The sequence below is a fragment of the Podarcis filfolensis genome, assembly GCF_964270895.1.
Source record: "Podarcis filfolensis genome assembly, chromosome: 3".
Classification (NCBI taxonomy): Eukaryota; Metazoa; Chordata; class Lepidosauria; order Squamata; family Lacertidae; genus Podarcis; species Podarcis filfolensis.
In genome coordinates, this window is record NC_139606.1 from 97,700,332 (window position 1) to 97,715,669 (window position 15,338).

General features: G+C 42.5%; 1 protein-coding gene across 5 annotated transcripts in view; it reads left to right on the plus strand.

Moving 5' to 3' along the window:
• Window positions 1-15,338, plus strand: part of KCNH1 (potassium voltage-gated channel subfamily H member 1) — a 230,935-nt gene that overhangs the window by 106,080 nt on the left and 109,517 nt on the right. For all 5 annotated transcript variants that reach the window (XM_083605032.1, XM_083605028.1, XM_083605030.1 and 2 more), the window contains exons 8-9: window positions 1,146-1,345; window positions 7,551-7,803. In XM_083605032.1, the coding sequence (XP_083461158.1) occupies window positions 1,146-1,345; window positions 7,551-7,803 (453 nt within the window). The remainder of the gene's footprint in view (window positions 1-1,145; window positions 1,346-7,550; window positions 7,804-15,338) is intronic.

Genomic DNA, 15,338 nt, shown 5'->3' on the forward strand with positions numbered 1-15,338 from the left:
GAGATTCACAGGGACATGGACTTTTCTGTTGTGGCTCCCTGGTTGTGGAATGCATTTTATATGCTGGGAAAAAGAATTGCATATATTAAAGCCTTTTCATTGTGGATGGCTGTTGGTTCTTATTTGAGTAAAGTAAAGGTAAAGGTAAAGGGACCCCTGACCCTTAGGTCCAGTTGTGACCGACTCTGGGGTTGCGGCGCTCATCTCGCTTTATTGGCCGAGGGAGCCGGCGTACAGCTTCCGGGTCATGTGGCCAGCATGACTAAGCCGCTTCTGGCGAACCAGAGCAGCGCACAGAAACGCTGTTTACCTTCCCGCCGGAGCGGTACCTATTTATCTACTTGCACTTTGACGTGCTTTTGAACTGCTAGGTTGGCAGGAGCAGGGACCGAGGAACATCATTTATTTGAGTAGTGTGACTTAAATAATAATAATAATAATAATAATAATAATAATAATAATAATATCTGTCTTGTATGTTAATTTGCTGCTGTTGTTAGCCTTTGTACTGGTTTTTAATGTTTGTTAAAATACCTTGATGGAAAAGCACGGTTACAAAAAAAACAACAACCCCTAATAAATAAATAAATATTCTTTATAATGGAGCTGCTATGCCAGATACGCATTCCTCTGGTATTTGCCAGCAATGTTGGTAACCACCAGCAGTATTAAAAGGAGCAAATACACTTGGATTCTGCAACGAATGGGATTCTGTACCTGCTTATGGTTAGTTGAACTGGAGGAAGTTGATTAGTGAGAACAAGCAAGGCTTCAATAAGCAGCCTTCAGGGGTGTAAGGCGAGTTCCCTAATAACTAGGAGTTCTCCAATAAAGTCACTGAACACAAGCTAAACTGACATGGGCATTCTTTAATTGAAACAAGAGAATTTGTGCTGAGGGGATGCTCCTCTAACAAGATTCAGAATTACTTGAGAAGCACTTGAGTGCCAACAGCAACCATCCAATAAGTGGCATCTTCATGTCAGTTTGTAACAATTAGGATAATTAATGCTGTATTTTGCATTACTTTCTCCTACAGAGAACACACTGTATCGACATTGATCTCAAACGTCCTGCTTAAAAATTGTTCGGAAAATATTCACCTGTATTTCCTCCTCCTCTTCTTCTTCTTCTTCTATTTCCAGCTCTCCTATATGCAACAATTTTTGGTAATGTAACAACGATATTCCAGCAAATGTATGCTAATACAAATAGATACCACGAAATGCTAAACAGTGTCCGGGACTTCCTGAAACTCTATCAAGTGCCCAAAGGTCTGAGTGAACGTGTGATGGATTACATTGTTTCTACCTGGTCCATGTCCAGAGGCATCGATACAGAAAAGGTGAGCTGTCTTGATATTGGAAAGCTACCATCAAATAAATGCTTTCTCACTGTTCCTTTCTTGTAGCTGCTATTCTTGATGACTGTTTATTGGGTTGATTTTTTAAAAACTCAGTTTTCCTTATATCAAATTCATCTTTGTCAAATGTAGAGACGTCTGAGTTCTCTGAAGTTTTCTCCACATAGTGGCTTTGTAAGTTTCAAATTTTCATTTAGAAAAATATGGGGAAATTTGAAGAATGTTGCAATGCAACCCAGCAGTGCAGATTTCTTTCCCTCCTCCCCTCCTTCTCTGTTTGTCCATTGCCCATTGTGGTAGCTAATACAGCCAGGAGAATTTGGGAGATGTAGTTATCTAAGGGGTTTCTGTATTTGGGAAGGACATGATATATCAGCCGTGATGAAACTTAGCAGGTCTTTATATGGATGTGATGTTACTGCTGCAGACCACAATTCCTCTGGATGTTACAGCCACAGAGTTCTCCTCTGACAGCAGCCCTGAGAAGAAAATGAACCCACTCCCTCAATTGTCCCATGAAAAGGTGCAATCAGCTTCCTCTCCTTCCCTGAATGTTGAGGAGAGACCTCTGCCACAGACTATCTAGAGCAGCCTTTCTCAACCTGTGGGTCCCAGATGTTGTTGAACTACAACTCCCATCACCCCTAGCTAGCAAGGCCAGAGCTCAGGAATGATGGGAGTTGTAGTCCAACAACATCTGGGGACCCCCAGGTTGAGAATCGCTGATCTAGAGGATCAGGAGAGTCCAGAGGAGATATCACCACAGGCTGGAACCCCAAGCCCTAGAGGAAGCCAACTGTAGAAGATCTAACTGACCAGATTCACAACGGAGGGGGAGGGATTCTAGTCAATTAATACCTATAGCCCAGGCTATAAAGATCTGCCAGTTGTTCCAAGACACAGCAGAGGCAATTCGCATGTCTCAGCATGTTCTGTCCTGAAACCCACATTTATGTAGGTCCCTCTCCAAGGTGCTGATTCTGCTTTGCCTAGCCTTCCATTACTATGCCTGCTACTATTAATATACAGTACTGTCCTTCGTTTGAAGATCTCAGGGCTCACAAGATAAAAGCAAAAATACCTTACTTGCAGTAGTGGGCATCCCCATGGAATTGGACACCCGTGAACCCTACGAATGGTGCCTTGAGTGCATTCTGTGTGTACTAAATAAACAAATCCACAAATCCAGGAAATCCAGCTTCTCTGGCTCAAAATTGTTGGTGAATTTTAGTAAATATGAATGCTGTTTCTTCAACAGGCACCTGCTTCCACACCCTAACTCCTTGTAAGAGAGGGCAAGTCCCTGGGTCCAGTGGCGGAGCTTCATGCTCCAGCACCGGGGGGCAGAGAGCAGACCCGCCTGACCGTGGCGTGCATCCTTGGGGCGTGGCACCCAGCACGGATGGGGGGGACAGCCGCGATGGCACCCCACTGGGATCGTGCTGCCGGGGGCGGCGCACTCCGCTTCCTCTGGTCCGTTGCATATTCCGTGTGTAGAATTATTGAACTATGGAACTCACTGCTGCAGCAGGCAGTAAAGGCCACCAACTCGGATGGCTTTGAAAGAGGGTTAGACAAATTCATGGATGTCAGGGAATCAGGAGCAGGAGCACTGGGGAGAGAGGAATTGGAGAGCGAAGGGGAAGAATCCGAGGGCAGCGTAGGGGAGTATGACAGTGGCCCGAGAGATTCCATGAGCTTCTCCAGCGAATCAGAAGATTCCCAGAAGGGGGCTCCGATGGTCAGGGCAAGGGGGGTCCCAGGGGGGACGCACCAGAAACAAGGAGCCAGAGGGGAACCCCAAAGCAGCAGTGGAGGATCGGGACCAGTTTCCCCACCAGAGCGTAGTGGGGGGGAAGAGTCACATGTGTCAGGGCCAGCGTCTCCTCCGGAGGGGAGGGAGAGGGAGTCAGGGCTGACCACGCCTCCATCGGAGAGTGGGGGAATGGAGGGGAGGTCAGTTGCAGCTAGCCCACCCGAAGGGGGAAGCAGTGACAGCAGCAGTGAAACGGTTAGGAGGAAAACTGCTGGCTGGGCGCGCGCGCCAAGTTCAAATGTACAGGCGCGCGGGACAGCAGGAGACCCGGATGGGGAACCAGCTGCTAAAGCCCGCCGGAGGGAGGGAGAAGGCTCAGGGGAATCAGCGTCAGAAGAGGCTAGGAAGGGCGAGACCCCGGCGGGCAGGCGGACCCAGAGGAGGAAGGAGCAGCGGAAAAGGTGGAGCAAGGCGAGGGTCTTAAATTGGTGTACAGGGGGAGGAGATTCAGAAGGGTCATCAGCGGTCTAAAGCTTGAGACGTGGGGCTGCGCGCTGCGGCTCTGGAAGTGAAACTGAACTTCAATAAAGACTTTTGTATTTAACAACAAAGCAGCGTTGGTCCTTTGTGAGCTGGGACCTTGGGCAGCTCTGACAATAGAAGATAAAGCTATCAACAGCTTCTGACTGGGATGGCTATGTGCTGCCTCCACGGTCGGAGGCAGTCATGCTTTGGAATACCAGTTGCTAGAAACAGCTGGGTGGGTGAGGACTCTTGTGCTTGAGTCCTGCTTCTGGGTTTCCTACAGGCATTTTGTTGGCCACTGTGAGAACAGGATGCTAGGCTGCACGGCCCATTGCTTGATCCAACAGGCTCTTCTTACATTCTCATGCAACATTTCTATTCAGTCATGACTTGAACAGCATCCTCAGTTTCCTCTATTTAACATATTTTCTTTTCTTTATTATTATTTTTTAACTTCATTCGCTGTCCTGAGGGTTGGGTATCTTGACCTTGGCCACAAAAGGTGGGCTAATTTTAAAACAAACTTCTGCCCTCTTGCACCAAAGGCATTTTCATGAGAAGATTGCAAAGGTTATTGAATCACAGCTATCCATTTTCACCTTGAAGAATTGCCTTAATAAATATAAAGAAATATTCAATTCTTCGACTATTATAAGAGATATATTCTGATAGATTTCTGTAATTGACATATTCATATCATAGGCAGTGCAGTTTAGCATCTTTTTTTTATAAAAAAAGCCTATGTTGATAGCAGAGGCTAACAAATTTAAGACTTGAGTAATGACAATACCAGTCCATAAATTCTAAAGTCCAATTCTCAAGCTCCACTGAATTTGCATACAAACACAACTTCAAGAACATTGTGGAATGAATAAATCATAATTTGATTTCTACACTCCTGCATTGCTGTCACTACTGATGTGTGTCATGTAATACATCCCTCTAAGCAAATATTTTGAAGGTGAATTTATCCCCTGAATCACTATGCTTTTATTTTACCTGCTTGGTGAGGTACAGAAGGTATAGAAGAACTAAAACAGTAAAAGCTAATTTAAGCATTATTGATTTATTTTGCAAATGTAAGGTAAGGTAAAGGTAAAGGACACCTGGATGGTTAAGTCCAGTCAAATTCAACTATGGGTTGCGGCACTCATCTCCGATTTCAGGCCAAGGGAGCCGGCGTTTGTCTGCAGACAGCCTTCTGGGTCATGTGGCCAGCATGACTAAACCACTTTTCGTGCAACAGAATGCCGTGATGAGTACCAGAGCGCACAGAAACACCATTTACCTTCCCACCGGAGCAGTACCTATTTATCTACTTGCGTTGGTATGCTTTTGAATTGCTAGGTTGGCAGGAGCTGGGACAGAGCAACAGGAGCTCACCCCTTCATGTGGATTCAAACTGCTGACCTTCTGATCAGCAAGCATAAGAGGCTCAGTGTTTAAACCACAGTGCCACCTTAATGGGCTCAACAATTGAAACAAGCCACCACAACAGTTTTTGTTACATTTTAACATGTATGTTGATGAAAGGCAACAATGCTAGTATTTTATTGTTTTGTTGTAGATTTATAAATGATTTTTAGTTTTATGTTTTGTAAGCCACTTACGGTATAATTTGTCGCAGAGGCAAGTGGTGGTGGTTGTGTAAATTTGAAAGATTTGGCAGGTACCTTGCTTTTGATTTTCAGACATTTTCTTTTAGATGTTTTATGCTGAAAGGCCTATGTAGCTGTTTAATTTTTTTTTTGCCTTAGCCAGACACTTTAACAATTGTTTTGTACCGTTTTTATATTTCATTGTATATATTGCTATACATTACCATTGTATGAATTGGCGGTATACAAATACTTTTATAAATAATGATAAAATAACCCAGGAATCCTGTGTTTCCCAAATAAGTTCTAATTCTGCCCTTACCATTAAGCAAAGGTACGTTAGACAAGCATATTAGTAAAACAAGTTTATTCTAAGGATATTTGCCATAGTGGTAGCTAGTTGCCCCAAGGCAATGGCAGAGGCCAGGACTTGTTAGGAAATTCCACATCTGAGTGTATTTTGAGAAAAATGTTCTTCTTTTCTAGTGGAATAAAAATCATCAGCAATAAGCAAACTTTTTTTCCTAGGCATGTGAATGCTAGCAACTGCTTTAAGATGCTATTATGTTTGTCCACTGATGCAATGATACCACTCTTCTGCGCTGGTTTGACCATGAATGGAAATTGGAGGTTTCAATTAAATGAGTTTTAACAAAATGCAAACAAAGCATAAACAGAATCCAACCAAAGTTAACCTAATTTGAGAGATTTAAGCATGTGTCAGGTCTTGAATGTGCTAGGAAAATGCAGCCGGTGCTGCTGATAGAAGTAGTGCGACTCATGCAACACGTGGGCAATTAATATACACAGAACAATAATTATACATACTTTATAAACCTTCTGAGAAAAATACAAAACATTAAACAAAGCCAAAAAGACTTGCAAACTACCCAGCCTAAAATGAACTTATAATGTCTGGTTTCAATAGATTTTTCAAATGCTAAGCAAATCAGTCTCTTAAGCTTAAGACAAGAAAGAGTATTCTCTATAAGATTGAATATCAGTATACGTATCAAGACTTTAGACCACTGAAGAAGCCCGGAAAACTATCTTGGGAGTGTGCTACCTGCAAGCCCCAGTTAAAGGGCCCCATCGGGGGCAAACAGTGGCCTTTTGATTACTTAGACTGCCAGGGTGAAACAGATGGAGAACGCCGGCGCCCTGTCGTCTACAACTTCATTGTCTACAACTTTATTAACATCTATCTACAACTCTACTAGCATCTCTTGGTATTGTGAATATCACTGAACCTACCTTTTGTTGGTATCTTTATGAAGTTATCTAAAAGACTGAGTTAAGCATTTGAAAAATCTATTGAAACCAGACATTATAAGGTCTTGGATGTGAGCTACAATTTTGGGGGGTTGGGGGTTGGGAGATGTAATCTTAGCAAGGCAGCCAAGGTGTGTTTGGCCACATATCTCTCTCCTCCTGCCAGGTATGTGATGATGATTTGCTACTGTAGGTTAATTGGTTTTCTCATGACAAAGGAATTTGAAAGCCCCCAATCATATATACATTCCAAAAAGTTTAAGCATTTGTGTGCTGCTTCAATTGCATGCCCTATTTAAGTATGTGATATGTATTCTGTTCTATTGATTTCACTGTCTTAAAAAAACAAAAAACCTTTGACTATTATCTTGGTAGCTCAATAGCTACCAAAGAATGTGTTTGGCCTAAATAACTGTTTTATTCTTGGTCTTGTACAGATATCTTCTGCCTTAATATCAAAGAGCTTTTTAATTTAATGTTGAGGCTGGTGCGGGAATTTCAGGGTCAATGAGGGCTGCACTTTTAAAACTAATTTTCTAACTTTGCGTTCCCTGACAGATTCCTGTTTAACATTTGCAATTATAACTTCAGCAGCTGCCACCATTCCCAATGAGATTTAATGATTACTATTAATTATTTTCTGTCTGCTATCTTGGCAGTCGGAGATGTTTCAGTTTATTTTATAAAAACAAACATCTGCTGAGCAGTGTCACAGCTTCCATGCAGATAGGTAGATGCAGAGGATTCCAAATTCAAAGGCAAATAGCTAAAAACAGGCTTGTTATTAGGGATTCACATCACTTAAGAGATGGGTGGCTAGATTCCATTGCTGCAGCCACTTGTCCAAAAGAGCAAAGAAGCAGGGACAGGGATTTAGCCAATTATAAGTTGGCTAGCCAACAGGAAGCCAAAATGAATCTCCTGCACAAGCACACGATGCTTTTTAAAGAAAAAAAAATTGTCATAATGACAGCACACAGTGGATGTAGCACACTCGAATCTCTTGCAGAGGTTGATTCTTGTAATGTTGTCCCAGGTTCTGCAGATTTGCCCTAAGGACATGCGAGCGGACATCTGCGTTCATCTGAATCGAAAAGTTTTTAAAGAGCACCCTGCGTTTAGGCTGGCCAGCGATGGGTGCCTGCGAGCTCTTGCCATGGAATTTCAGACGGTGCACTGTGCTCCGGGGGATCTCATATATCATGCTGGAGAGAGCGTGGACAATCTTTGCTTTGTGGTTTCGGGATCCTTGGAAGTTATCCAGGATGATGAAGTTGTTGCAATTTTGGGTAGGTTCTCCCATTACAGTCTGTCTTCGTGTTCACATTTGTGTACCAAATGACAATGTTTATTCTGAAAGTGAATTCCTGTGTAGCTTCTTTCTTTCCTTTTTCCCTTTTTTTTAATCAGCTGTTTTGTTTGAGTTTCTCTTAGGATTGTTTTTATTGTGAATATTGTTTCGCTATTGAGATTTGTTACTAGGGGTGTCGGAAGCTGAACTGCAGTGGAACAGAAACACAGAAACAAATACAGGGTAAAGTGGAAAATTGTTAGCCACCTTGAGTTCCTCTGAAAAAGAGGGAATGTGTTTTCCCCCAATAGAATAATAATAATAATAATAATAATAATAATAATAATAATAATAATAATAATATACACTATAGCTGGGGAGAAGCATACAGCTAGTGGTGGTCATCCATAACTTTATAATTCATTGGAAGTAAGGGACCCATCCAGCCCTCTCCCTCCCCATCCCGTCTTGGATATATTTATTGCAATGCTGTTGTTTAACACAGTATTTCCAGGCATCATTAACAGCATAGAAGCATTAAAGAACATTACAACCTGTTCTGTCAACCAAAGCCCAAAGCATTTTGAAATGTAGATTTGCTCTATTTTTAGCCAGAAAGTTCAACCACACAGTGAGGGCACTAAGCACATAAAAAAGGTTTTGCACTTCAACACAGTGGAAGCAAAGCAAGGAGGGAAAGACCATGTGATAACCCATAAGATGTAGATAAGTAACAAGGCTGATCCAGCCTTCAGGTGGTGATGCGATTCTGTCACACCTTTCTAATGGTAAAGTAAAATCTCACAGAGATGTGGTGCAACGTCTGTTGCTCACATTAGCCTTGCAGAAAAAACAGCAGCCTAGCAACCTTAAATCTTTCAGAACAAATGTAGCTATCACTTAGAAGGAAATATACAGTCAGGAAAGAGAGAAGACAGAGCAATATACTATAGAGCAAACCCCTTAGATGTTGTTTCTCTCTCCCCCCCCCCCTATTTCTTACTTGGGGAAGCTGCCTTGCATTTGTATCTGAATTTGTCTCTCTGTCTCAACTAGGTACCCAAAAGAATGCTTGTATTCTGGTTCAGCCAATTTTTATTTTATTTATTTATTTGCAGGGTGGGGGCAGCAAATTCTTTGAAAGGCATATATAAATAGTCTCAGTCACAGTTTGGAGTCCTCCAGCATGCTGATGTCTCCCTCTTCCAAGCCTTTTGTTGCCAACAGTCCCCTTTCATGTTGTCATCCCCTCCCTCCCTGGTTCTCTATCTGCCCTTTGGGGCTCTGTCCAGGCCCCATTCCTTCCCTCACATCAGACCTCGCATTCTCTCCCTTCCTGGGTTTTGTTGCTTGGCTGGAATGTAATTCTGTAAGAGCTCCTCTTTCTTGCCTGGATTGACTATGCAGCCCCCAGAAGGTGGCCCAAGAGGGAATCATAGAATGGCAGGTGGCGCTGTGGGTTAAACCACAGAGCCTAGGACTTGCCGATCAGAAGGTTGGCGGTTCAAATCCCTGCGACGTGGTGAGCTCCCGTTGTTCGGTCCCTGCTCCTGCCAACCTAGCAGTTCTAAAGCGAGTCAAAGTGCAAGTAGATAAATAGGTACCGCTCCAGCGGGAAGGTAAACGGCGTTTCTGTGCACTGTTCTGGTTTGCCAGAAGCGGCCTAGTCATGCTGGCCACATGACCCGGAAGCTGTATGCTGGCTCCTTCGGCCAATAAAGCGAGATGAGCGCCACAACCCCCGAGTCAGTCATGACTGGACCTAATGGTCAGGGGTCCCTTTACCCTTTACCTAGAATTGGAAAGGACCCTGCGGATCATCTAGGAATCTCAACTGAGGCATCCATGACAGATGGCCATCCAGTCTCTGCTTAAAATCCTCCAAGGAAGGAGGGTCCACAACCTCCTGAGGGAGACTGTTCCACTGTTGAACAGCTCTTAGTGTCAGAAATTTCTTCCTGATGTTTAGCTGGAATCTCCTTCCTTGTAACTTGAAGCCATTGGCTTGGGTCCTAGCCTCTGGAACTGGAGAAAGTAAGCTTGCTCCATCTTCCATGTGACAGCCCTTTAGACATTTGAAGATGACTATCATATCTCCTCTTTGTATCCTCTTTTCCATTCTAAACAGACCCAGTTCCTTCAGCTGTTTGTCATAAGGCTTGGTTTCCATACCCTTGGTCATCTTAGCTGTGCTCCTCTACACATAATGCCTTTGGGCTGAAAAAGATTCCTTGCTTAGACACAGGGCCAGCCCATCCTGTTCCTACCCCCACTGAAGCCTCACTTACCAGAGCTGTGTGGCTGCAGTTTATGGGTTCCAGTTTGGGTGGCAGAATCCAAGGGGTGACAGAGCCCCCACCACCATTACTGGAGAAGCAAGGAGAAGCAGCTGTGGCAGCAGCTTCCAATGAGATTTTGCAGGGCTCTCACAAGATCTCACCGGAACCTGGAAGCCGCCACCAATGCTTCTTGCTTATCCAGCAGCAGTGGCACCTGCCGTGGTGCAACCTCTTGGATTCTGTCGCCCAAGGCAGCTGCCTCAGTATGTCTCATGGGCGGGCCGGTTCTGCTTACAGGATTGTACTCAAGACCGGCTGGACGGAGGAGACCACACTTTAGGGCTGCTGAAGGATCCCTCTGTGGTTATGACTGTCATTAACAAAGACAGTGGCTCTACTGTTAATTGGTCAATTAAGAACACAGGTCAATAGTCTTAATATTAATTAACCTGTTCCACAAATTTTGAATTCTGATTATTCAGCAGTACCCCTCAGGATTTTGAATAGCAATCATCGTGAAAATTGTACTTGAAAGTGTGTGTGGGGGGGATGTGTTCACTAAACTATAATCTCTCAGTTTCTCTTTTAATGGAATGTGATTTTCTGTTAGGAGTTATGCTCTTATCCCACCTTGCAACTGAGAAATAAACTGCATTTTTTATTATTATTTTGTGACTGAATGATCTATGTAACTTAGGAGCAAAATGTCCTTTGTGCCTTAAAAAGATATGAATGAATTTACAGGCAATATTTTTTTTAATGCCATTAGAGCCAACTTTACGCTGAAATTAGGAGGCTGAGCCTCCTACAACAATATTTCATTTGGTGAGCTTATTGCTCTTGGCTTATTGAATACGCTGTGTTCTGTTGCATAATAACGTTACTATAAATCAGGTTTACTCAGTTCCTAAGAGGAAAGCGTGATCTCAGTTCCAAATGATATTCATCGTGCTAGAAGGATATCTTTTGAGAACCAGTCTGGCGTAGTGGATAGGATCTTGGAGTTAGGCCAAGCAAATCTGTGTTCAGTTCCCTGCCTAGTCATAAATTTGTAGAATGGAAGGGAGATCTCATCCAGCCTCCTGCTCCAAGTTAGAAATCCAGAGCAAGAGTATTTACATCGGGTGACTGCCCAGTCTCTTCTTGAAGATCTCCTGTAAGATCTCCATCCACCCAGGAAATTCGCTGGGTGACCTTGGACCAGTTAGACTTTCTTACCCTAACCTACCTTTATGTTGATAAATGGAGGCACATATGACCCCATGTGACCCATGGCAGGCCCCAAAAAGGTCAGTCTTCAGGCCTGGGGGCTGGCCCCTTAAGATTCACTCCAGACAAAGGTGTAGAGCTTTGATAACTTCAGGGATAGCTGTTGAGATGTTAGACTACAATAACTTTACCAATCCTGGCTGGGACCCATTGGACTTGTAGTCCAGCAATATCTGGAGGGCACCATGTTGACTACCCTTGATCAAAGCCCTGCTTTACAAAACCAAAACATATCTCTATTGTTAGAATGTAAACATATGCAGAAGTATTTCTACACTAATACTGGAAAAGTGCAAATGCTATCTTTGTTGACTAAACATTGTTTCTCCCTTGCTGTGCTGAAGTTTTTGCTGGAAATGATGTGGCGAAGCACATTAGGACCTGCCTCTTTTAAGTAGGAAACATTGTGTACAAAGGGGAGTGGGGTATTCGATTTAAAGCATTTAAATAAAATACATTTAAAAAACCTGATCCTTTTAGGATTCCAGTTTGGTATGGAATAATTTCCACCTCAATACAAATAGCTATAATAAAGCAGATAAAATCAATAAACCATCTAAAGTTATGATTGTAGTGTGACCATGCATGCATTTGTTATGCAAACCCAGCTATTTTAATTTGTTTACTGCCACCAGGGATTGGGGTGGTTTCATTTGTTTACTCTGATTAAGAGAGCACATTGCACAGGCGGATGGCATGGATTGCGTGTCCTCAGATTTCCAGAGTAAGTTATTATGCACAAAGTCATCATCCCCGAGGAATTTTTCTTTCTTTCAAAAAAACTATGTTACCCCTGTGGAAATGTGTGTGTGTTCCATTCTGTAGAAGAAAGGTGTTAAATGGCCCATTTGCTCTAGAAGGAGAAAACCCTGCTGGTTTAATTTTATCTAATTGCAATCTTAAAGCATACAGACATAATTGTTCTTGTAATGCTTCTCTGAAATGGCTTTGGTTTATTACTTTACCCGCAAGGACATCTATTACACAGAAGTGCCAAAGGTGATAGTCCCAACTCAATGGGATAGACTCATAATGTGGCATAAAAATATTTAAACCTTGCCCCCACCCCCATACAAGAGAGTTGGATTTTATTTGATGTATTATTTCCGTTTAGCAACCGCTTACTTTATGAAGATCTCAAAGGGGTTCACAGTCTGTCTGTCTATCTATCTATCTATCTATCTATCTATCTATCTATACGCACATATCTATCTGTCTGTCTAGCATCTCTACACAATAAGTACAATAAAGACTAGAATGATTTCTGTAAAACAACAACACTCAAATACCCTACTTAAACAATATCCATGTTCATATGAATAATCAGAGATGAGTACAAGACAGTATAATGCAAAATTACAACCAACATAACACACATTAGTCATGTAGTCACTCATCCAATCTCACTCACCATCCATTGCGCAGAATCACAACAGTCATTTAATACTTTGAATATTATCTCCGTCAACCAACCACTCATACTCAACAATGTAACAACCTGCATTACATACAAAGGATGACTGCCAACCATACACATGTGACATAGTCTCCCCATCTTCAAAGCTCTAAAGAGCTCATACCCCACACCTACTGGACCATGCTAGGATATCTTACCTGAGGGGGAGGGGGCAGTTCTATACCAGAGCAAACATTGTCTGCACAAACATTTCAGTTTGCCAAATGGAATGATTCCCCCTCTCCTCTCCCTGTGTGCTGTTCTAGGGGCTTTGCAGCTGCCCAGAGCCAATTTCAGAGGCACATGGGGGCAAGAGGGGGCAAGAGGGGGTAGAGCTTCGTTGTGCTTGCTGCTGGTGATTAAGTTGTATCCCACACATAAGGTTGTATCCCCCTAAGTTATACTCAGAGTAGACCTATTGAAATAAATAAGTTAGTCATGGCCATTATTTTCATTGAGTCTGTCCTGATTAGGGAGATACAACCCAAATACAGGCAGCCCCCTGTTTACTCGGAGGTTACGAGGCACCGCCAGCAAAATCATGTATAATTGAAACCCATTGAAAGAGTCTGCAGTCACCCCACTCTGCCCATTTAGTGACATTTCAGTGATGCCTTTATGACGTTTCCATGTCCCTTCTGGGTTCAGCGTGATGTGCATATACATAGCTGCACACATATTGAACGCATGTAGTGGGTGACTGCCTATATAGCAAACTCCTACCTTGCAATTTGCTTATTGCTCTATTAGCACAATGTGCTTTATTATATGACATGAGGAAAATATTTTTGAGTCGTAAGTGTTTGCGTTGGACCCACTGGTCATTTGGCATCTACCCAATGGACAAGGTATCTACTAAATGAATACAGACTCTTTATCTTGTTATTATATCTTTATAGAATATGGCCACATGACAACAGGGCTGTTCTTTCAGATTCTGAGGAGAAAATATTTCTGTTTATCAGATTTTTAAAAAAGATTTCTTAGGCCATACAATATTTTTTCAAGTGAACTTGGAAGAGTAATTGTGGTTAGTTTTCAAATAAATGAAAGAAGTAAATTATTCACACACTTTTAGGGGACAGTGCTCTTCTTCTGTTAGAATAGATCAAGCAGCACCATTGAATTCAGGTTAAATCATATATGAAGAAACTGTGTGGGAGATCAAAAGCTCAGGGTGGCTTTTATCAACTCTGCCAGTTACACTGTTTAGCCACCGAGTAAAGAACAAGGAGCAAAGAGAGACTGACAGCTTTTAAGTTGTTAGCCATTTTTGAAGGATTAACAGCAGGCTGACACTCAACATTCTTTTTATGCTATTAACTGTCTTACTTTGCACAAATTACTCTAATTAATTAATTGGCAAATTAAATATCAGTGCCTTAGTACAGTTAGAATTTTTACAAAGTTTAATAAAGGTACATTTTCTTGACTGAACAGCACAGGAGAAATTACTTTTATTAGGAATCTTACATGGGATGGATCTTTATAGATTATTGGAAGCAATCCACATTTTAAATTGAACGGGTTAATCGCTGTTACCAGAGTTGTTTAACTAAATATTTTGCAAGCTTGAGAATTCTGAATCCAGTGCTAAGACTGGATAAATGGATTTATGCTAATCCACCGGATAGTTTTAAGCACAGAACTCTATGGAGCAATTCAGCTGATTGACTGCTGGCCTTTGAAAAACACTGCATTCTGCTTGTCTAGAATACGCATAACTCTGAATACATAGTAGCTGTGACCATATATAACACCAAACTGCCTGGCGCCAACATTTGTGGATTTTCAGCGCCAGCTAAAGTATGCTTCTCTTTAATGATGTGGGTTCTTGATGTATTAGGCTCAAGGACGATCCTACCATTAGACATAATGAGGCAGCTACCACAGATGGCAAGTGCTGGGGGCAGCTCCCCCTTCCCTAAGCAGTACCTAAAGGTAGCCTGTTGCCTTCAGGTGCAGTCAAGGTCCCTCTCCTGTTGCCAGTTCACTTGGTTCTATATATAGAATGAGAGAGCACCATCTTGTCCTTTGCCTCAGGCAGCAAAATGTCTTGAGCCCACCCTGACTAGGCCACTGATGTTTGCAGTGAGCGGTGTAGTTGTTGAACTGGTTTATATTGTTTTAATGCTCTTACTGGACTTCTTGTAGGGTTCATTTGATTTTTATATTTGATACATGCCACTTTGGAGTGACTTGAAGGGTGGGGTAAAAATCAATTGAGCGTCAACAATTCATGGCTTGGCATTATGTGAATGAGCTGCAGGAAGCCTTGAAATCATACACTCTATCCTCTTTTCTTGCCACATGGCTGGAAAGAGGATTTTGGTGTATTTTCCCTGAATCTCAGCTTATTGCTGTATCCGAATGGAATCTCAGCTTTTTGCTGTATCCAAACTGGGGATCAGGGCTTGCACAATTACTGTGGTTAAACAAGCCAGCTTCAGAAACCATGGTTTGAAATTGGCTTGTTTTGACACTGAGAAGGATTAGTTGATTCCCACTTTGGCTTCAACGAGCTGAGAT